Raw genomic sequence first — 23,228 nt, forward strand, 5'->3', positions numbered from 1 at the left:
TGAGCAGTAAGAGAACTACTGTCAGTCTTTGGTCCAGAGCTTTGACAGATGAAAACTGGCATGATTTGCTAGAAGCAAGTGGAGCTGTGACAGTTCTCAGTACAAGATGTTCTTCATTTTCTTTTTCTTTCTTTCATCTTGAAATTGTGTATAAAGGAAGATATACTGCTTTAAATATCTTTCATACAAAGTAGGTACAAAATAGGCCTTGTTTGATTGAAACAGAAGTATTTTTCTGTTTGCAAGCAGGTCAGTTTTAATTTAGCATGTACTTTATTTTGCTTGAATAATACATGTTTTTTAATCCTTATTCCCCTTTACAAGATCAGATGTATTTTTAAAGTTTTAGTAAAACAAACACACTCCAAAACTTGAAGTTCAGACACAGTTTTGCACTTGAAATTAACTTCCTTTAATTCAAACTAAAATAGAAACCGAATCCTTCTAGTGTGATTTTTTACTGTCTTAAGTAGTGTTTCATGCCTGTGATCAAAAACAATCAGCTATATATTATGTTTCCAACCTGCAACTGAATTTTTATTTGTAGTCCACTAGTTCACTAGTTGAAAAATGAGAAGATATTTTACTCTTAAATGGTGGATTGTGATTTTAAAGAATAAAATATTTCTTCCTTTTTTGTGTCCTTTTTAAAGAATCCGCAAGTTACCGAAAGCATTGAAGGACTGGCAAGCTTTTCAAGACCTAAAAAAGAAAATTGATGACTTCACAGAGAGCTGTTCTTTGCTTGAAATGATGGCAAACAAAGTATGTTCAGCATAATAATTTAGAGATAAGATTCAGTTCAAAAACTCTTTTGAAGAGTATATTGTATGACTATAAGATGCTTTCCATAATTCCTTTTTATAGATAAAAGCAGCTATATTTATGGCAAAAATCTAGCTAGGCTTAGTTACAGAAAAGTAAAACAATAATGTGATTAGAATTATTAATACTTTCAGTGGAATGGAAATCAAGTCTCTTCAATTTACTTAACACATGCAGTGCAAAAGTATGTGATCATTCTACTCATAAAGGTAACAGAATTTGCAAAAATCTTCCCTAATTCCTATGGACTTTTCTAGGCAATGAAGTCACGGCACTGGGAAAGAATTGCACAAGTAACTGGTCATCACTTTAATGTTGACTCTGAAAATTTCTCATTGAAAAACATAATGGATGCCCCTTTATTAAAATATAAAGAAGAGATTGAGGTACATGTACTTTTCTGTTTGCTGTTAATGAATAACTTGTGATCTGGGGCTCTGTGCTTTTGAAATACTGTTTCTAGTTTAAAAATGGAGTTTGGTAGCTGCTATTGCCAGCGATGGTTAGTTTATTTCCTTTTCATTCTGGAGAAGGGTTAAATAGATAGATGGTATTACAGTAATCCTTCCATAGAAGGAATTACATTGTTTTAAGAGTAATGTGATTTTGTTATGCTTCTGGTTTAGGGTCTGCTTATTTAATTTTTTTCTTCCTTTTATATATCTTCTTAGAGAGAAAAAATAGTTGATATAAGTCTAATCCTGTTAAGGGCTCAAAATCCTTGGAACACACACAGTAGAAGTTGGGGATGTAGGATTGAAGGAGAACAAGATTCTTTTGTATTTCAGAAGTGTCTCTTCACAGGAGCACAGAGCAATGAGGACGCTTCTGTAATGTACACTAACTGTGAAGCTATTGCCCCCTCTGTTTTGGGGAAGTAATTATCTAGCAAGTGTATTTGCTTTATGCTCATCTTTTGCAAGAACAAAGTATAGTTAAAAATAAATATGGAAAAGCTCAACAGTTTCTAACTTCAGTTCTGTTGTCACATAGCTTGATCTGTGGTCCCTCCAGATTAGCAACCTGACACAAAAGAGCAATGCTGAGACAAAAACATAAAATCAAATCTCTGCTGTCCAGATTTCCAGACAAGAATTTAAGTCATATGAAAGGTTCAGGCTTACAGTCTTACACTCAAAGACTTTAAACCTGTGATGGAATCCAGTATACTACTGAAAGTGAATTTGGGGTCCAATTTGTGTAGTTACTCCTTTTATCTCTGATGCAATAACCAGTTTTATGACAGTCCTCACTGTGTTTAATGAGAAGCAGGCAGTCATGTTGTCCATGTACACTCAATTCTTGAACTGTGTTGGTTTTAATGGGTAATGCATATTTTCCTTAAACCCTTCAGTAGGTGTGTTTGACTTCAAATTTTAATACAGAGAGGCAAATTCTGCCTGCAGATTCACTGAGTCAGTGAACTTTCAAATGCATAAGGTGCTAGTACTAGTGAAGATGAAATGTTTGTTACAAGCAGTACTATAATATATGCTAGTTTGTAATATAATAATTTTGATGTGTTTACATATATATTTTCATTAGCTAGAACTTACACTGAAGATTGGATCTAGCCAGTGAAATTTAGTTGTCTTTGTAAGTGTGCATTTTATTAGCCTTAGAGAAATGTCATTTACTTGTTTAATTTTTACACAGGACATCTGCATCAGTTCTGTTAAAGAAAAGGATATTGAAGCAAAATTGAAACATGTTATCAGTGAATGGAATACTCATGCTTTCAGTTTTGTCCAGTTCAAAACTCGAGGAGAACTCCTTTTGAAAGGATCAGATACACTGGAGAAAATAGCTTTGGTGGAAGACAGCCTCATGATATTGGGGTCGCTTATGAGCAATAGGTACAAAACTTAATAAATGCATATATTTTGTGAATGTAATCAAATGCAAAAGAAAAGAATGACCACATTAAATTCTTTTTCCCTTCAACTTGCATTCATGCACAGGTATAATGCAGCGTATAAGTCCACCATACAACAGTGGGTTCAGAAGTTGACCAATACTGCAGAGATAATTGAAAACTGGATTACTGTACAAAATCTCTGGATTTACCTTGAAGCTGTGTTTGTTGGTGGAGACATTGCAAAACAATTGCCTCAGGTATGTTGATTTATGATAACAGTATGTTAATGACAGTGTGTTGTACCAAGAGATCAGCTGCATCACAGAGTTTACTTGCCAATGTACTTAAGTTTTGTGAGCAGTGCATGTGCACATCAGAAGAAGCTTTGCCAGAGTGAGGTCTGTCTGTTTGAATTGCTTAGAACAGGAGCAGGATTGCCTGCAATTCAGGCTCAAATGTTCCTCTCAGCTTGCAATGTTAGTGAATCATATGATAGTAGAGGGCTTGGGACTACTTGTTGGTACAAAACTGCTTTATTGCTTTTACCATATATACAAATACCCTTTGTCCTAGTGCACACATGTTTATAGGCTCTACATTATGCAATAATAGAATAAAAGATTTTCTCTATGAAAGCTGTACTTGCTAGGACTCAAATATGATGATGTCCCACAGAGGGATGATGCAAGATGATGGTTGATGAGAAAATGAACATGAGCTGGCTTCAGTGTGCACTTGCAGCCCAGAAAGCCAACCATATTCTGGCTGCATCAAAAGGAGCGTGACCAGCAGGTCAAAGGGGGTGATCCTGTCCCTCTACTCTGCTCTCGTGAGACCTCACTTGGAGTATTGTGTGCAGTTCTGGTGTCCTCAACATAAAAAGGACATGAAACTGTTGGAACAAGTCCAGAGGAGGGCCACGAGGATGATCAGGGGACTGGAGCACCTCCCATATGAAGACAGGCTGAGAAAGCTGGGGCTGTTCAGCCTGGAGAAGGCTGCATGGAGACCTCATAGCAGCCTTCCAGTATCTGAAGGGGGCCTATAGGGATGCTGGGGATGGACTCCTTGTTAGGGACTGTAGTGACAGGGCAAGGGGTAATGGGTGAAAACTTAAACAGGGGAGGTTTAGATTGGATATAAGGAAGAAATTCTTTACTGTATGTGTGGTGAGGCACTGGAATGGGTTGCCCAGGGAGGTTGTGAATGCTCCTCCCCTGGCAGTGTTCAAGGCCAGGTTGGACGAAGCCTTGGGTGACAGGGTTTAATGTGAGGTGTCCCTGCCCATGGCAGGGGTGTTGGAACTAGATGATCTTAAGGTCCTTTCCAACCCTAAATATTCTATGATTCTATTCTATGATTCTAAGACTTGGGCAGCTGCATGTGTGCTAGTCTGTGTGGACAATTTCAAACTATTTAAAAAGGCAGTTATGACCTTCCGTGATAGCAGCTGCAAAACAGTTAAAGGATGATCAGACTTCCTGCAGGAAACCAATACTAGAATAAGTCATCCTGTGTTGTGTCTGCTTATAGTCTTTCATATAGTTCCAATACATTACAGTTCAGTAGCACTGGATCAGCAGTGCTGTAACTTAAGAAAATGTGATTATTGGGAAATTTTTAAATATTAATTTATTTCAGAACACATCTTTTATAATTAAAGGCTTACAATTTCCAAAACTAACATTATTTTGTTTGTAGGTAAAGCTTTATTAAATGCAATTTAAGATAATAGTACTTTTTCTACTTAATGAGATCTGTTTGTGTTGTGAATGCTTATCAGAAAATCAATAAGCAGTTTTTGCAGATAAATTCTGCAGCACAGTTGATAACTGCTAAAGCTAGTTCTTGCAAGGATGATACATGAACCAGTATTCTGGAAAAAAGCAAGTGTGGTGACTGTCTTTAAAGGGGGAGGAGAAGGAGCAGCTTGGTGGAGGAGTAATGATAGATGAGTGGGTTTAATTGCAATTCCTGGATGAATACTGCAACAAATAACTGTCTGTAAGCATCTGGAAGTTAACAAGGAGATGAGTAACAGTAAGTGTGGATTTGTTAGGAGCAAAAACCTGTCAAACAAATCTAATTTATTTGTAGGGTGTGCAACAAGCTTTGTGGATAGAAGAAAAACTGTAGTTGCTCTAAATCTTGATAGGCTTTTGATGTTTTCTGTCATTGTAGTATCAGAAAATGAGTTTTAGATTACTGGTTTGTAAAATGCAGCAGAAGAGTGGAATGTGTAAATAGCAGTAACTGGTAACTAGAATATTATACTGGGTTTTGGCTAAAGAAACACATAGACAAATTTGGAAGAACATAGAGGAGGGTGATAAGAATGAGGAAGGATCCATTGAGGAAGTATGATGTGCAAGAAAAGTCTATGCAAACTAGACTTGTTTGGCTTGAAGGAGAAGAAAAACTGAAGACAAGATGTGACATGTTTATTTAAAAATAAGGGCTACTCTCAACAGGAAGAAAACAATGTGTTCTCTGTATCTATGAATGTGATGGGAAGTAATGGGTGTACACACAAGAAAGATAAAGCTTGGATATTAAAACAGAGTCACCAGTAGCAAAGATTGCCTGGAGGGGCTTCTAAATCTCTAGCATTGAGCGTCTTTAAACAATGTTTTTCAGTAGTGGCATGGGTATGACCCTGCCTTGTGAAGGTTAATGGCTTTGGGTGTTCTCTTGATATCACTTCTAGCTCTCAGACAATTTGTGACCATATTACCATTTAATTTGTTTTAGATGAAGAAAATGTGTTTAAAGTCAGTATACCCAGGGTATGAAAATATTTATTCTCCAGCTATCAGTATCTGAGAATTTGTATCCCTTCACCTACCATACCTTACAAACGGAGCAGCTTCAGACTATTTATAGTGGGTTTGTTAGTCAGGTATGACCATTAACAACTTACCACTCATAACCTGTGTGGAACAGCCAATATAACATTGTGTATTACTATTAGGAACTGTCATTTCTGAGAAGGCTGCTGTCTGAGTTTCCTGGTGTGTGTTGGAATCCTTTTATGTGGATAATTTTGATGCCCAGCATAAAGTAAAAGACATTTCTAGAGGTGTTCCATTGGACTCTTTCTCTTGCAATTTGAACTCTGGTCATTATAAGCACTGATCATTATAAACATGCCTATAAATATCCATACATTAGGCCTGCAAAGAAGGCTTGATCAGCAAAGGAAGTATTAAACTGTTACCTTGTCTCATGGAATTCTTTAATTTTTGGAATTTGACAAACATGAGGAAGAGTTAATGCATTTTTTCATATACTCCAGGAAGCCAGAAGATTTCAGAACATTGATAAATCATGGCAGAGAATTATGCAGAGAGCCCATGAAACATCAAACATCGTGCAGTGCTGTGTTGGAGATGAGACTTTGGCACAGCTATTACCACATTTGCTGGAACAATTGGAAATCTGTCAGAAATCCCTGACTGGGTATTTGGAAAAGAAACGGTTAATATTTCCAAGATTTTTTTTTGTGTCTGACCCTGTACTTCTGGAAATCCTGGGTCAAGCATCTGATTCCCACACTATCCAGGTACAAATAATAAAGCAATAATGTTCTTACAGTCAATATTAGGAAGTGAGGCCTGTGGAGGGTTTTGTTATTTAGTTGAGAGAATTCACTTAGCAAAAGTTGTAGAGAATCTTCTAATGCAGGATTTAAAGACAAAGTAAGAATGCCATATCAGATCAGTTTATGGAGCTTTTTTTTTATCTTCTCTGATTCTATTGTAGGCACATTTATTAAGTTTGTTTGACAATGTTAACCGAGTTGGATTTAATGAAAAAAACTACGACCAGATTTTATTGTTTGAATCTCAGGAAGGAGAAGAGGTCAATATTATTGAACCAGTTTTAGCTCAGGTAATGGAATATATTGCAGTTTTTCATGACTTCATTTGAAGTAGATTTATGTTTTGGAGACCAAAAGTATGGCATCATGCTGTTTTTTGACAAGCTGAAAGAAAACTTTTCAATGTGAACAGAAGAGCAAAGGTCAGAAAGGACACGACATTTGTGTCATTTTGTAATGATTACTGTTTTCTCAGCAATAGTAATGCGAACTGCCAAATCCATCACATATCTCTAGAAGGACAATGGAGCAGAAGGAGAGAGGAGCCTTTTAGAGATGAGAAAATAACAAAGAGGGAAATTGGAGTATGAAGGTCTGGGAAAAAAAGTCACATGGTGTTTTTCTCTCCTTGTGAATTATTCATGGACTGACTCTTTAAAGGTACTTTCTTATTTATTTCAGGGTAACGTGGAATTCTGGTTAGGTCAGCTGCTGGATGGGATTAGGAAAACAATCCACACCATCATTAGACAGGCATCAATGGCTATTAGTGATTCAGGATTTAAGCTGTATGACTTTCAGGCAATGTTTCCTGCACAAATAGGACTTCTGGGAATTCAAATGATCTGGACCAGAGATGCAGAGAAGGCACTGAACAGTACCAAAACAGACAAAAAGGTAGTATGTAATGAATCTTTGGGGATTAATTAAACTGTTGTTTGGAACAGTGCATATTGTGAAAAGTTAAAAGTCATGTGCAGAAAAAAAGGGCGAAATACTAGTTAAGTAATCAGAATAAAATACAAACCAGCAGAAAAACAGAATGATAAAAGACGTGTTGAGGTCGCACCTCTTCATCCCAACATGCGATTTAGAATTGTTCCTAATCCTGTGATTTTCTGTATTGTTTTGTCAGCAGAGTCATCTTTGGAAGGGACAATTTCTCAGTCAGAGAATATAGGGAATTTTATTCTATTAGTTTCCCAAAACTAAATTTGGAAAGAAAGAATAGCTCCCAAAATTTGGGGAAATAGCTGTGCTTCATGAGCATTGGTCTGCTCTAACAGAATGTATTAGATTCTTCAGCTGTTGAACTTTTATTTTTGTTTAGAGAAAGAATAGAAGCTGTTTGGGGAGGTGATGGTTTAATCTCAAACATGTAGAGAGAAGATGCTGTTAACACCAAGGTGTTATTACTAACACTGAATCTATGAAGGTGGCAGGAGAGGATGTGAACTAAAGAGCTGCAAATCAATCAAGAATATGCAGTGACATTGGACTAAGAACTAGTCACACTATGCTACCATAAAAATTAATGTAGGGAAAAAATGCCACGCTGTGCTTTGATACTGAATGAAAACAGAGACTCTAGACTATGAGGAAGACCAATTAGTTCTACATTTTCTTCACTGTACAAAGTTTAAAAGGGCACAAACCTGCTTTTGGTCCTTGTCAGTTCACATGTTAACTAAACACAAAGATTCTTTTGCATTAACTAAAAAACAACTGTGTGTGCGTGTGTGTGTTTGGGGGGCAGGGAGGTTGTTTAGTTCTCTGTTAGTTTTGCAGTGGTTTTTAGCATTCAGCATTTAGCAAACAGTGTGAGTTTTAGGCTTTGCATATATTTGCGGAAAGATAGGTTTTTTTACACATTTGAATAGGAGTATATACAAACTGCTCTTTCTGAAACCTCAGAGCTTTCTAAATTGCATATAGCAGGAACATCACTGACAGAGGCTGATGTTGCATATATAAGTCAGTATTGTACAGTCAGTATTGTATTTTGTGGAATTTTGTAACAGAATCTAGTGTCACAAAAATATTATTATTTTAGAATTAACATCTAAAATTACACGCTATTTCACCCATTTTCTGGCTAGAAGATGTAGGTTAGAAGATCTCCAGGTTTCTGTTCCTGCTAAAGGATAGGTACTGCCTGGGCTGATGTGCAGTACCCAAAACCAGAGACTGGTAGTTCTGAAGATGTTCAGGCGTTCAATAAGCTGAAGTTGTAATATATAGTAGAAGGAGCAGTAGTCAAGGAATAAAACCTTATGACGTGACCTATTCGCCTAGATATAATGTTATTGTACTCTGTTATGCTAAGAATGCATTCATGGAGGGCAGCCTGCAAATCTAAATTCAGGATTCCAAGCCTAACACATATAAAGCAGATCATAGATGTCATAGGCCCATGTTTCCAGGTTTTTTTATTTTTTGTTGTAAACATTGGAAGAACAAGTGATATTTCTATTAATATGGTTGCTCTTGCTATGTGGAAAAGGTAATGCATACAACAAAACAGAAGTTTTTGGACCTTTTAAATGATTTGATTGACATGACAACGCACAATCTGACAAGAATGGAGCGCACAAAATATGAAACTTTAATCACCATTCATGTGCACCAGAAGGATATCTTTGATGATTTGGTAAGCTTTTGAAAACCATACAAAACACATATAAAAAAATAATTATAAACAAACCTTACAATCTGTTCTCTTTGAGTAGCTCTGACATTAGTGCTGTGATACAGCATATCGGATTTAGTTTGATTTCTTATAGATGTGGTGCAGAGGTGAGGGTGAATTATATGTATGTCCATAGGTTCATACTTCAGTTTTTAAAATAGTTGTTGGTATGCACAAAGTCACTGTAAGTGAAAGAGCTTAACTTTTAAAATTAAACTATTCTCTCAAATTGAAAAATTAATACATTATGTAATTGAAATGTAAATGGAAAAAAGTCCCTTTATTATGACTATCAATCATGTGATTTCTAGCCCAGCCTATGTGTTGATTTAAGGTGATAGTTATTCAAAGGTTAAAGCAGTGAGGCTCCATATATTTGAAAAGGCTAGCAACAATAACCACAACAGATATTTTAATATTTTTTATAATTGAATTGCACCAGACTTCCTTTAGATAAATATATTGAAAAGATGAAACTGTGAAGTAAATTGCTTTCAAAAAGCTTGCATGATGCAAAAGTCAGTAATTCAATACTGCATTGTTTAATTTATGCATATGTTAGAAAGATAAAAATTAAGTCTGTGTGTAAAGAAAGGTAGGAAATCACAAAGAAAAATACTGAAAATTAGAAAGAAAACTGACAGCTTCTAAGATAAAGATAGGATTTTATCCTCTGCCTGTAATTTTTAATGTATTTTTATAATTATTTTTTAATTGGAAATTTCATTATCAGTTACTTTAATGTCCTATAATAAAATTAAATCACAGAAAATTGGTTAAATTTAGAAGGTCTGTAAGTGAAATAAAAAATCAGGGGTGACTTCAAAACTGTGGAAAGGGTTCTTACTTGGTACATGTAATATTATCATTTTCAAAGTTTCTGTTCCCTGCTAAACACATTCTTTTGTGATTAAGAGAAAGTAGAAGGAAGCAGCTGAGAATCCAAAACCTTCTCTTTACCTTATACCATGTCTGCAAAACTGATAACCAGGGCTACATACTGCATATGGTTATATTAAAAAGGCCAGAGGTTTTGAAATCAAATGTCAAAAATAATGAACTAAGATCTTCAAATATGTGTGTGGCAAGCTCATGCTGAAAAATACATCCTAAATAAACAAACACATGGACATGTATACAATGTATCAATGTGTTGTCCATGATTTAGTATTTCAGTGAGTAATGGGACTAGATACCATGCAGTGTAACCAGCATTGTTACTTGTTTTTTTATGAAGTTTTCCATCAGTGTTCCTCAGTATCTCTGTAAGACACACTTCATAATCTCTATACATATTGCAGAGGAAAGTCAAGGTGATCAAAAGGTTCAGAGCATGTCATAGAGAGGTGTCCTGGGTTCGGCAGCAGCAGTCATGTTTTCTCCTTCTTAGTACCTGGTGCAGTACTGTGGTTTTGACTTTCGGCCTGGGAACAGCACTGATAACACTGATGTTTTTAGTTGCTACTCAAATGTTTACTCTCACCAAGGACTTTCTGAGTCTCATGCTCTGCCAGGGAGGAGGGGAAGCCGAGAGGAAGCAGAGACAGGACACCTGACCCAAACCAGCCAAAGAGGTACTCTATGCTACGGCACGTTGTGCCCAGGATGTAAACTGGGATTTACCCAGAAGGGCTAGTTCACTGCTTAGTCAGGCTGGGCATCAGTGCCCAGTGAGCGGTTGTATTCTCTTCCCTTGTTATTTCCCTTATCATTATTATTATTATTGGTGGTAGCACTAGTGGTTTGTGTTATACCTTAGTTACTGAATTGTTCTCATCTCAGCCATTGGAGTTACATTCTTTTGATTCTCCTCCCCTTCCCTCAGGGAGTGGGGGAGGAGGAAAGGGGGGGAGTGAGTGAACGGACTGCGTGGTTCTGAGTTACTGACTGCACTTAAACCATGACAGTTCTTTTTGGTGCCCAGTGTGGGGCAAGGGGGGTTGAGATAATGACAGACCTGACTAGGTGTGTCTAATCATATTTGTGATAAGCATTCATTCTTTGGGATTAATAGTCATTCGTCACAATGCTGATTTATTGGCTTTCAAAGTTGTCTCTGATCTCACACTTTCAGCATGTCGTACCTTAGTTATGGCTGGTATTTGCTATGTTAGTGTTTATCTGATGGGAGGCTTGGGCTAAGGTTCTTGTCTCGTTGTACTTTATGGTAATGACTTGTAATACAATAGAATCATTGATCATGAAACTGATCTGGCTTATGTTCCCAGTGTGGTTATCACCTTTATACTTTGGGAGGTACATAATAGAAGTGCTTAGCAGTTACACATCTTTTTTTCTTCTCTCGGGTGGTCAATCTCTGAAGGAGACACTCTCTTACCCCCCCTCCCCCCCTCTTCCTCCTCCCCTACTCCCTGAGGGAAGGGAAGGAGAATCGGAAGAATGTAACTCTCACGGGTTGAGATGAGAAGAATTCAGTAACTAAGGTATTACTCAAATCACTGCTGCTACCACCAATAATAATAATGACAAGGGAAATAACAAAAAAAGAGAATACAACTGCTCACTACCCACTGATACCCAGCCTGACTGAGCAGTGAACTAGCCCTTCCAGGTAAATCCCAGTTTACCTCCCGGGCATGACGTGCCATGGTATGGAATGCCTCTTTGGCTAGTTTGGGTCAGGTGTCCTCTCTCTGCTTCCTCTTGGCTTCCCTTCCTCCCTGGCAGAGCATGAGACTCAGAAAGTCCTTGTGAGAGTAAACATTTGAGCAGTAACTAAAAACATCGGTGTTATCAGTGCTGTTCCCAGGCCAAAAGTCAAAACCACAGCACTGCACCAGGTACTAAGAAGGAACAAATATGACTGCTACTGTTGAACTTAGGGCAAGAGGTTTTAAAAGATCATTTGAGATATCTTAAATCCTGACAGATTCTGTGCTCTTTCTTCCAACTCTTGAATTTATTTATAATAGATTATTTTTATTCTTCTGTATGGACTGTTTCTTTTCTGTTTTAATGATTTTTCTTTTCTCTTATAGGTCCGTATGAATATCAAGTCTCCATCTGATTTTGAATGGCAAAAGCAGTCTCGATTTTATTTCCTTGAAGACCTGGATAAATGCATTATCCAAATCACAGATGTAGAGTTCACCTACTGCAATGAATACTTGGGGTGTACGGACAGGCTTGTCATAACTCCCTTAACTGACAGGTAGTTACAAAAAGAATGCAGGGCATAGTTCTGGAGCTAAAACTTAATTCCTTTAAATTAATTCCTCTAACTTCCACGAGTCAGAATTCCTTGCTTGCACTACAATGCTGCAATATCGTTAGTGAACAGCAGAGGCCAGTGCTTATATATTCAGCTTGTGAAAGTAGATATCCCTGGGAGGGGTCTTGAATTCTCTGAGCGTTCGCTTTAGCTGTATGTGCTGTGGTGGGCATTGAAAAATTTACTTGTGCTCAAAATAGATATACCTGAACGCCATACAGCCTTCACCAGCCTCAACAGAGTGGATCTGAAAAACAATACACTGTCTGCTTTCAGTAAGCTATTAGTTACATGAGAGTTTGGGATTACAGGAAGTGATTTACCATAAAGGAAAAAGCAGTAACTCAGGACATAGCATTGAATAACTAGTGCCTATACCATTTAAAGTAAAGTGGAGGGAGAATTACAGGACTACAAACACAGAAAAAGATCTGAGAGCAAAATGCAAGAACTTTTAATTACTGGAGTATTATTTATACAGCACAGTACAGTATGATCTCTATTAGATGCACAGTTTCCTAAAATACTCAGTAGCACTTCAGCTAGGCAAGAGGGAGATCTATTTGGTATGCCAGAGCTTGTTCTTTTAAGTGTGAATAGGAATGTCAAATCTTCAGTCGTTTGTTGTGTGAAGAATGACTGCAGGCTGTTGAATTACTGTTGCGATTGTCTTTGCACTCTCTGTGTGCTAGATTTTATTTGCTAATGAAATTTCAGATTTTTGCCAATTTCTGAACCAAAATTATGCCCAGTGAGCTATTTAAGAAAGCCAAACCCCTGTACTTGGATACCTGGCTTTTAATGTGTAACACAGCTGCCAAATTTTATGTTATGTACCCTACTGCGACTATGCTAGATAGATATCTGTTTGCAGCAGTAAGCATGCAATTGATTAGTAGGTAGGACAGCACTACCACACAGACAATATTTTTGCCCACTGGGAGAGACAGTACAAAATTGTTGTAATCCAAAATTTATTCACAGAATTAGAATGCAACCCAGCTGATTTGGGATTGATTCAAGGTGTTATGTCACATGAGATTGAAAACTAGCACAGGGTGACATGATTGAAGAAAATGAGCCTTTAGAATGAATTTAAGCTATAATAATATTAACAAAAAAGAACAGAGGTATCTGTCTTTGAGCAAACCTGGAAAAGCTAAACAAAGCTGCAGGGATTGATGGCTATCCACTGTCGTATATTGAAAGAGTATTTGAAGTAGAGACGTTTTTAGTGTCGGCATGGGAAATTTAAGTACCGAAGCCTTGTTGCATAAGAACAGATTTCATTCCCCTTATAGGCTTTTTCTATTTCAATATTTTTATAACTACTATATGGACTTGTATGACCTTCTGATAGATTTCAGGTAATGATATCTCTGTTTTCCATTAATCAGCTTGGAGTCAAGTGCTCTTTGGCTAATGATTTTGTGTTCAGAAAGATTCCTGAAGCACACGATAAATATACATTGGTGGTAGTACATTATATTAAGATAGTGTGTTTGAAATTGTGTGCTCTTAAACATCACGTCAGGCACAGACCATGTCATGACAGATACAAAAAAATGATATGGAAGTGAAGCTCTGTTTAGGACTTGTGCTATGTATGCATTTTGTCTTTGCTTCATTTTTGGTAGCAGAATTGTTAGGAGTGGTATTTTTTTCTGTATTAACTGAATGACTGTTAGCTGATTGCTGAGTAATAAGTGGTAAAGCATTATTACTACTATTAGATTCGAATGAGTATTATGTTATTTTATAGGAAGTGATACTAACTGGTATCATTTGGTTTTCTTCAGTGCCCATTTTCTCTCCCTAGATAAATAATAAAGCTATTGACTTTATAGATTGAATTTTTTTAGTGTTAAAATGGGCTTACTGAGATTGTGGAGCATGTAGGTTAGACCCAACAGTCTTCCTACATGCTTCAGTAGTCTCCACGCCATCTGACGATGCTGAGACTTAAACCTGAGGATGTAAAGCCAGAATGGAGGATGAAGCAGATAATTCTGGGATTCATGATCCCTTCACTTCTTCCTCCACTGCCCGTTACAAACTTTCCTCTTGGTCATTCTCCTGGATGTCAAAGACCTCATGTGAATGGCAGCCCTGCTTTGATTTGGCATGCTGGTAGGGAAATGGCAAGAATAGCAGCTACTTCTAGTCCCTGTGCCTTCCCATTGCCAGATCAGAGAGCCTGTCTTGTGTGCTGGGGACAGAATATGAGGATGGGAGAAAAAAGCAGAAACCCAATGGGTCTGGGTGCTGCAGAATGAGGCTGAGTCTTGGAGGGGTGGCATGTGATTAGAATGAGAAAATTACAATACTGCAGTATTTTGGTATTCAGCATTTATAATTTGCCTATGCATTTCCTGGGCTGTTGCAGTCATTGCTGTGCTGCATGCCTGCTTTTCTGCAGGTGGAGCAAACGTGGTACTTGGTAACTCAGCTTCAGTGTGCAAACAGAGTGACTAAGGACTTTCCACATGGAATTATAGCCGTTTCTGCCCCCTTCCTCAGCTCTGTGTAATACAGCTTCTGTGGTTACATTAATGGACTTCAAGTAGTTAATAGTAGGAAAAGGTTGATAGTACCATTTGTTTTGTCTGTAGGTGTTACATCACTCTGGCACAGGCCCTGGGCATGAGTATGGGTGGTGCACCAGCAGGACCTGCAGGGACAGGGAAAACAGAAACAACTAAAGACATGGGCAAATGCCTGGGAAAGTATGTTGTTGTTTTCAATTGTTCAGACCAAATGGACTACAGAGGACTTGGCCGTATCTATAAAGGTAAGAAACAATTTGGTTTGTTCGTTTTAGAGTCATAAGGTTTTGTCTCTTTATTAGTGAGTTAGCAGTGATTAGTAGGGTATATTCTTCTCTGTTACCTCTTATTTCCAGACACTCTTAAACTTTTTCTGCATGTTTTCCAGTCTTTTTAAAAATTCTTGGAAGGTGTTTCCTATCTATGTCATCTTTTCCTTTTAATTTTAATCCTTCCTACTGATTTTGTTTACTCCTTTATCCCATCATCCCAAGCACAGAGGATGTTTAACCCTCCCTTGCCATTTTTGTACCAACCAAGACAAGCAAACACAAAACTCAATAATGTTGTGCAAGGCAGAGAAACATGCAAATTGGTGCAGTGTCTTATTTTGAACTTTAGAACTTTTTTTTGACACTGGAACAATGAGATGGTGGTCTAACTCTGATAACTTTTCATGATAAGCAGAGTCCATTTTGCTGTATGATTCTTGCATCATGTGAGGACCAGGTCTGTAGGATAACTATACTGATTGTGGTGGGAGTGTTGTCACATTACTTACACATGGTTAAAGATCTCTTTAGTCCTGTCTTTTATTTTCTGCTTTTATTCCATTTCTCTATTTGGTTACCTTAATATGTTCTGTGTGGGACAGAAATTAATGTACAGTATGACAGGGCACAAGAGAATTACATTGTCTCTAAGCTGTTTCGTGGTTGACAGTTTACTTGCTGTGCCTTTGCTTGTGTGTGGGTGTATACATATGTATGCATTTTCTTTGTTTTGCTTTGTTTTGTTTTTAAAAAAAAACCACAAAAACCCACCAGAATGAAATCTTTTTCAAGAACTGAATTTATTCAAAGCTGAGGGACATTGGCCTTGCCTGAGAGCCCAGTTTCCTAACTCCATGCAGCAGGTGGCATTACAGAACAAATGATTAATTTATTTTATTCTTCCCCAAAGAAAAATTGTTGAGTTAGAATTGAACCTCACCATTCTGTAGAGAACATAATTCCCAAACCCTTTAATATACAGATGGTAAGTGTAAGAGGCAATATTATATGGAAAAAAATTCTTTGTTAAAGAATATCCATCTTTAGGATTTTTCCTTGTTGCATCCCAAAGAGTAGATGTTGATGTTTGGGTTTGTTTTTTTTGTTTGAGCCCAGGATGACCACCACACAGGCAAGGGCAAGGACTTCACTAGCCAGGGCACAGTCCCACAGTGCCTAAGAAGGGAGGCTGGTGACAGCTTGTTCTGTCAGCTGTTCAGTGACCATCAGTCAAGGTAAAATAATAAGCCGAGTCCAGGGTCCATCCAGGGCCCTTGTTCAGAGCAGCAGGAGTCAGGGATGAAGGTAAGACTACAGGTATTTCTGGGATTCTTCAGGAAGTGCAATCAGCAAGTCAGGATAACAGGAGGTAGAACTGTGCCCAGCCTTACATACAACATAGGTAAGGTCTGTCTGAGATGAAATGGAGTTTCTGGACTGAAGGACAGAGGGTATGGGTACTCTGCTCTCGTGAGACCTCACCTGGAGTGTTGTGTGCAGTTCTTGTGTCCTCAACATAAAAAGGACATGGAAGTGTTGGAACAAGTTCAGAGGAGGGCCACGAGGATGATCAGGGGACTGGAGCCCCTCCTGTATGAAGATAGGCTGAGAAAGTTGGGGCTGTTCAGCCTGGAGAAGAGAAGGCTGCATGGAGACCTCATAGCAGCCTTCCAGTATCTGAAGGGGGCCTATAGAGATGCTGGGGATGGACACCTCTTTAGGGACTCTAGTGACAGGACAAAGGGTAACAGCTTAAAACTTAAACAGGGGAGATTTAGGTTGGATATAAGGAAGAAATTCTTTACTGTATGTGTGGTGAGGCACTGGAATGGGTTGCCCAGGGAGGTTGTGAATGCTCCTCCCCTGGCAGTGTTCAAGGCCAGGTTGGACGAAGCCTTGGGTGACAGGGTTTAGTGTGAGGTGTCCCTGCCCATGGCAGGGGTGTTGGAACTAGATGATCTTAAGGTCCTTTCCAACCCTAACTATTCTATGATTCTATGGGTAGAAGTCCCAGGTGAGACTGGAATGAGCAATTAAGGCCAGCTGCTACATCCAGGGCCATGATATTCCTTAGTTAGAAGACTTGCTGCCACACCAGTGAAGTCAAGGAACATTCTTATTTTGTTTTTCGAGACAGTAGGAACGAGGTTTTCATGTTTTAAATTTGGTATTTTTCTGTAGAATTACTTTAACCTTTGCTTCATTATGGTGTTGTGGTATTTGTATATATTCCATTTGCTTTTTGATTTTGTAATAAAGTCCGTGTGAATTTTTATTCTTTTCAAATTATTTTCTTTTGGAGTTTTCCTTATAATATCACAGAAATTAGTTAGCAGCTGTTTAGGAAAAAGATTACATATGGAAATGAACTGAGTTTCATGGGAGATCTGCAGTATTGCCCTGGCTGGATCCAATCCAAAGGAGCCATTTTTGGCTGTACTAGGACTGGTTTTGATCTGGTGTGACTCCACTGATTTTGTTGAAGAGTCCTTCCCAAATTACATGGGTAAAAAAGACCAATCAGTGCAACAGTATTAAAAGAAGTGGTTGATGGAGGTAAAAAAATGAATGTAAGAATTATTTTTATAGGGTTTTTTGTGCTATCTGCAGAAACTGACAGGTATTGATTTGGCTATCATAGTTGGTCACAGTAGAAGAAAGGACAAAGCAGAAGAGGGGTAGAGGAGAAACATAAAAGGGACTTCAAGGGGATTTAGAGTAAGATGATAGTTCTTAGAAGAATGTCTCAAAGAGCAAGAGAAGATCAGACAAAGAACAGCTGAGAGAAGGGAAGAAGGATATTATGAGCAGAACAGGCCAGAGAAAGACAAAAGAAGAGAAAACATGAAAGGGAAAACAAAGCAAAGTGGAAAAGTATGCATTAATAGTGTTGTTATTGATTTTTGAGCACTTTTTCTTCCATTAGCTTAAGTGTCTTAAAGAATTAACATTAAACAAAAAAAAAACCCTTGATTTATTTTACTAGGGCTATAGACATTGCCATATATGATATGGGGATTCAAGGCAGCTCTGGGTATAAGTTGTTCAATATTACAAACACACCTATGTCTTTTCTTGGACATGTGCTTTTTCCCTGCATTTAGCACTGCCTTCAAACAGCTTAAGCCAAACTGAGCTCTACTAGTCCAGTGAATTGAATTAAACATCCCTGAAAATTTGTTTATAGCACCAGTTAAAATACTGATCCAGGTCCTTGCTTGACCTAGACAATAGCAAATACTAGTCTAGTGTGGGTTTTGGGAAGGGAGCAGATGGTATCCATGAAGTAAGTTCCTGCAGAGACTTACTAGCCTTTGTCTCTTGTGAAATGGATATGGAACAGCAGAGGATCACATAGCTTTCCCACTACTGCTTTGGAATGCTGCCGCTGTAGACTCCTATTTCAATCTGCTTAACATGATACAGAAGGAGTACTTGCTTCTCCCAAAAGACGTGATATTTATGGGTACTAATGTCTGTCTAGAACTCCATAGTCTATTCCGAATAACAGTTTTAAGTGTGACATTGGATTCCTCTCTCAAAGAGCAGGGTGCTATTCTCCAGCAATTTTTGACTTATGAATTAATTGTTATAAATTGTTACAATGCTTCTGTCACAAATGTAGAGACTTTTCATTTGATTCTGTGCTTTCATTTAGGTAAGTGTCTCTCAAGCTCATCTTTGACAATTTCACACCCTGCATAGATGAGTTTCCAACTAGGCACTATAGCGAGTACTACTGAACACTTTCTCTTATGGTTGTATATCATTCTTCCAAGGGGTAATTCTTATTCTGGGTGTCATTAACACACAGCCCAGTTTATTCTGAGTTTTTACTTCTTACTTTACTCTGTATTCATACCCTCTATTCTTCGCATGTTGCATTAAGTTGTATAGAACGTGCTACATTTTATATATAAATTATTCATGCTTGATCTTATATATTAACCAAAGACATTTTTTTTTTGTTTTTTTTAGGTTTAGCTCAGTCAGGTGCATGGGGTTGCTTTGATGAATTCAACCGCATTGAACTGCCAGTTTTATCAGTAGCTGCTCAGCAGATACATATTGTACTTCAGTGTAAGAAAAGTAAGAAACCTCAGTTTGTCTTCACTGATGGTGATGTTGTGGACATGGACAGAGAATTTGGTATATTTCTGACTATGGTACGTGTGTGAATATGTGGACATGGCACCCTTGTGAAAAATCTTTCCTATTTCATTTCCTGTTGAAATTTCCCTGTTGAAATAGTTAAAACTGTCTGTTAGAAAATAGTGAATACAATTTCAACAATAATTTGGTCAAATGATAATGATGATGTTTCATCTTCCCCACATTTTTAATCGGAATTCAGTATGCAGCTATCATTAATTATATGTTCAAAGGCCTTTTTTAGTTGAATGTTTGACAGATTGAGACTAAACTCAACCCTCTCAATTGTTACTCAAAGTTTGCCGAAATAAAAGAGAAGTAATTGAACACTTCAAGGACTACTGTAATCCATCTGGTCAATATTTCACCACCTGTGAAGAACTTTTGACCACAATCTGTCTATCTGACAGCATGAAGGAAACCACTCACACTCTGGTTCCCTGGCCTCCTGAAGACTTGTCTTTGGTGCCTGTGGACTGCTTCTAGCAGTGCAGGAGACAAAGCAGCAGGAAAGTGTAACAATACCTTAAAAGCATCTTTGTATCTGCCCCTTGTTAGCTGTAGGCTACATAGGCACAACTGAAAATGGAAGCATTTGTCCTTATTTTAAGCATTACTGCCTTTAAAAAGGTGTTAATGCTGTCAATTTGAAAAAATGTCAATTTGAAAAAGAGGACAGATCAGTGGCATACAAAGGCCAGTGTGAAGAGAGTTTGGAAACAGCTGGAAGAATGGAAGAAGTTATCACTGCATAGTCAATGATTACTGTTGTCACAACTGAGCGGTGCAGTAGTCACATGAATGACTTACACATCTTCAGTGAAAGGTTAGATCCGTTAGTTTAAATTATATTCAGTAATAGCTTGCATTGCTTGGCTGACTTTACACTGAAATGGTCTGGGAATGCTCACAAAGGGCAATAACCTCCAGCACTGGAACAACATCAAGACATGAGGAACTAATAATTTAAGACATTCCAACAAGATCTGTAAGTGGCTATCTGTCTATGTGTGTCTTGGGCATCTCCAAATAACTTGTAATACCACATACTTCATAAACTGCTATTTTCAGGCAACTATGTAGTGATGTGTGATTGAGACATGCTCAATTTACCCTTTGTAATCTGGCATGTGCTCCTGTGTTTGCCAAATTATTATCAGGAAGGATAAACCTTCCTGTCCTGCTTTCATTACATAAAATTTTATTGTATAGTTTTCGTTTTTCAGAACCCTGGCTATGCAGGACGACAGGAGCTCCCAGAAAATTTGAAGATCCAGTTTCGCACAGTTGCTATGATGGTGCCTGACCGTAGCATTATTATGCGAGTCAAGCTGGCAAGTGCTGGTTTCCGAGACAACCAAGTCCTCAGTCGAAAATTCTATACACTCTACAAACTCTGTGAAGAGCAGTTATCTAAACAGGTAAAATAAATATTTGTCCAACTGTAAGCCTCCACTGGATGGGTATGTAGAGAATATACTTTCATAGAACATATAATTATTTTTACACTTGTGAACCTATTAATTTTTTAGGGTTTTCAGTTTCAAGTTCTAGAAACAGTCTGAAATCACCACGTTGCTTTTATTTTTCATTCTAATTTGTATCGTAAAGGAAATCTGATTTGTGATTCTTGATGTCGTGGTTTAAACCCAGTCAGCCACACAGTTTCTACCCCCCCCCCCCCCTTCTTTCCTTTCAACAGAGTGCAGTTATTGGAGAAGGTATGAGGAATGGTGTATATTGCTCTGCTGAACTTTGTAGAGGACACATTTTTCAGTCTCCTCACTTACAAAGACTGGATCTATTGGAGAGGCAGTGTAAGAGCTGTAAATAACTGAAGAGTGCTCAGCCAGCTGAGCACTACCAGAAAAGTGCTGTTCTATTTGGTATACAGTAGTTAAGGAGAAACAAAGGATAAAGCTGATCTTAAGAACAGGACTAGTTGTTGCCTTTTGAATATCCTGTGCTGACTGTCCACTAGAGGGTCTCAAAGAGAAATCATGTGAACAGTAGATAAGTTGCAGTTCAAAATGTCTGCTTTGGTTGGGTCCTAACAAATGGGGGCATATTGGCTACATTTTCCATCATATTATTTCAGTTCTATATTACATAATTTATTATTGATTATGTAGACTTCCATGTAGGAATCTTGGACTAGAATAGGATAATGGTGCATCGTATTGCCCTCATTACATCAGAATTAAGACACAAAAGTATGGATTTTGATTTTCTCTTCCCTTCTCCATACCTCTGCAATCTCATTCTCAATATATACAACCTAACTGGAGTCCAGTTAGTTCTTCTCAAATTTATTTTTCTGGGAGAGTTTTACTCACTAGCTTTATGTTGTAGACTGGCATCTGAAGGGTCATATTACTATTGGCTTCCCTGTAATATTGCACAGGGTGTCTCCATTAGACTTCAAGTTAGTTTGTAGGCAATATGAATCATCCTATATTGATTTAGCATTGCTGGTGTTAGTCCATTTGTTGTTCTCCAAACTACTCTGTCAGTCCTGTCATCTGCCTGTGTTTTATAGTTACCAGGTTTATAGGCTGTATCTGTCACAGGATTATTTTCCAATAACAATCTCTTAAATGGAATTTGTGGACATTGTTTAGGAAAATTTGTGTATGCACAGTTTCAAAAATGAGCAACATAGCTTGTCTCTGGAGTATTGAATATGGATCTCTTTTATTCCTTATGCTTGTCCTCAGTAGGATAGAATTTTCTCACTGCCTCAGTCTGTATAGTCATTTTTGTCCTGGATATGATTTTTAACTTCACTGTGGAAGAGACATTTAAGCAGACATGAGAAATTCAGCCATCTACTTCTGCAAGAGTGATTTGCTTGTTTTGTATTATCATGGGTGTTGGAACTGGTTCACTCCTGGACAGAGTACTTAAAAGTAACATACACTGCCAAACAAGACAAAACTTCTTTTAACTGTTTTAACACTGTACAATATTTTGTACATGAACATTGCTGCATCTGCACCGAGAGTTTCTCTGTGTACAGAGCAGAAACTGCCCTGGAGTCTCTGAGACAGCAAGATTCTCCACTCAGCACGTTAATCAACATATTGAAGCATCTAAGTGATACTTATTGGCCTAGGGATTGCAGAATCTGCCTGGAGGACTCTGTGGAACTGTCTGAAATTCTCATCTGGATAACTCCTGTACCAATTAGTCAAATGCTTTGTTGTGAAGGAACGTAGCTCAATCAACTTGTCTCAGGTCAGTCGTTTGCCTCATCTCTGCTGATGCTAGCAAGGGAGTTCCTTGATATTAATTAATGGAAATTAATGAACAAGTGCTCTACATGTGCACATGCTCACAGCCCTCTCACCCAGATACATCATATATATATATTTGAATTTTATGCTCTTATAACTTGAATTCCATAGTGAGGACCAGGACTTACAAAGATAAGGCTCCAGCTGTTGGAAGAAAGATTCATCAGCTTCTTCCTCATCAGAAAGTTTGTAACACACATCTGCCACAATGTTGATTTACCCTCTAATCCTAAACCAAATACTCTCAACCAGTGTATCAGCCATCCTAAGGCAAAGTATTACCACACTCTTTCACTTCAAAAGGCAGCTCCCCACCTAGCCCTCCTGGCTTTTGCTTCCTAAAGAACCCGTATCCATCTGTTGCATCAATCCAGTCTTGTAAGCTATCTCACCACATTTCTTTCATGCTAGTTAGACTGTAGCCCTATAACTGCGCACAGGGCTCTGATTTTAAATCTTTAGTTCCCACTGCGTGCATTAGTGATCAGGCACTTCAAATTGCCCCCTGCTTGTGCTGATTACCCAAGAGATCTTCTGCCATAATGCTGTTTTCTTGGCCCTTTCTTATCTGTATGCGTATACTTGAGATGGGCCACTTTCCACACATGGAATACATCACTCGTGAGGTCTCTCTTTTCCATCTCAGGCTGCATCTTTTGTTTTTCAGTTGGGTCCACCACTTCCTCACTTGAATGTGAGTTTTTGTCTCCCTTCCCATCATTCATAGTTGTAGTAGTAATGGAATATTTTGAAAGAC

General features: G+C 38.0%; 1 protein-coding gene across 1 annotated transcript in view; it reads left to right on the forward strand.

Moving 5' to 3' along the window:
* The window catches only part of LOC101875294 (dynein heavy chain 5, axonemal-like), a 158,839-nt gene that overhangs the window by 42,045 nt on the left and 93,566 nt on the right, over positions 1 to 23,228 (forward strand). Inside the window, exons 32-43 of the mRNA XM_034061888.1 lie at positions 654 to 765; positions 1,083 to 1,211; positions 2,482 to 2,681; positions 2,787 to 2,940; positions 5,979 to 6,245; positions 6,446 to 6,574; positions 6,966 to 7,181; positions 8,788 to 8,934; positions 11,973 to 12,145; positions 14,818 to 14,996; positions 19,002 to 19,189; positions 20,402 to 20,596. Of these exons, the coding sequence (XP_033917779.1) occupies positions 654 to 765; positions 1,083 to 1,211; positions 2,482 to 2,681; positions 2,787 to 2,940; positions 5,979 to 6,245; positions 6,446 to 6,574; positions 6,966 to 7,181; positions 8,788 to 8,934; positions 11,973 to 12,145; positions 14,818 to 14,996; positions 19,002 to 19,189; positions 20,402 to 20,596 (2,089 nt within the window). The remainder of the gene's footprint in view (positions 1 to 653; positions 766 to 1,082; positions 1,212 to 2,481; positions 2,682 to 2,786; positions 2,941 to 5,978; positions 6,246 to 6,445; positions 6,575 to 6,965; positions 7,182 to 8,787; positions 8,935 to 11,972; positions 12,146 to 14,817; positions 14,997 to 19,001; positions 19,190 to 20,401; positions 20,597 to 23,228) is intronic.

The sequence above is a fragment of the Melopsittacus undulatus genome, chromosome 1, assembly GCF_012275295.1.
Source record: "Melopsittacus undulatus isolate bMelUnd1 chromosome 1, bMelUnd1.mat.Z, whole genome shotgun sequence".
Classification (NCBI taxonomy): Eukaryota; Metazoa; Chordata; class Aves; order Psittaciformes; family Psittaculidae; genus Melopsittacus; species Melopsittacus undulatus.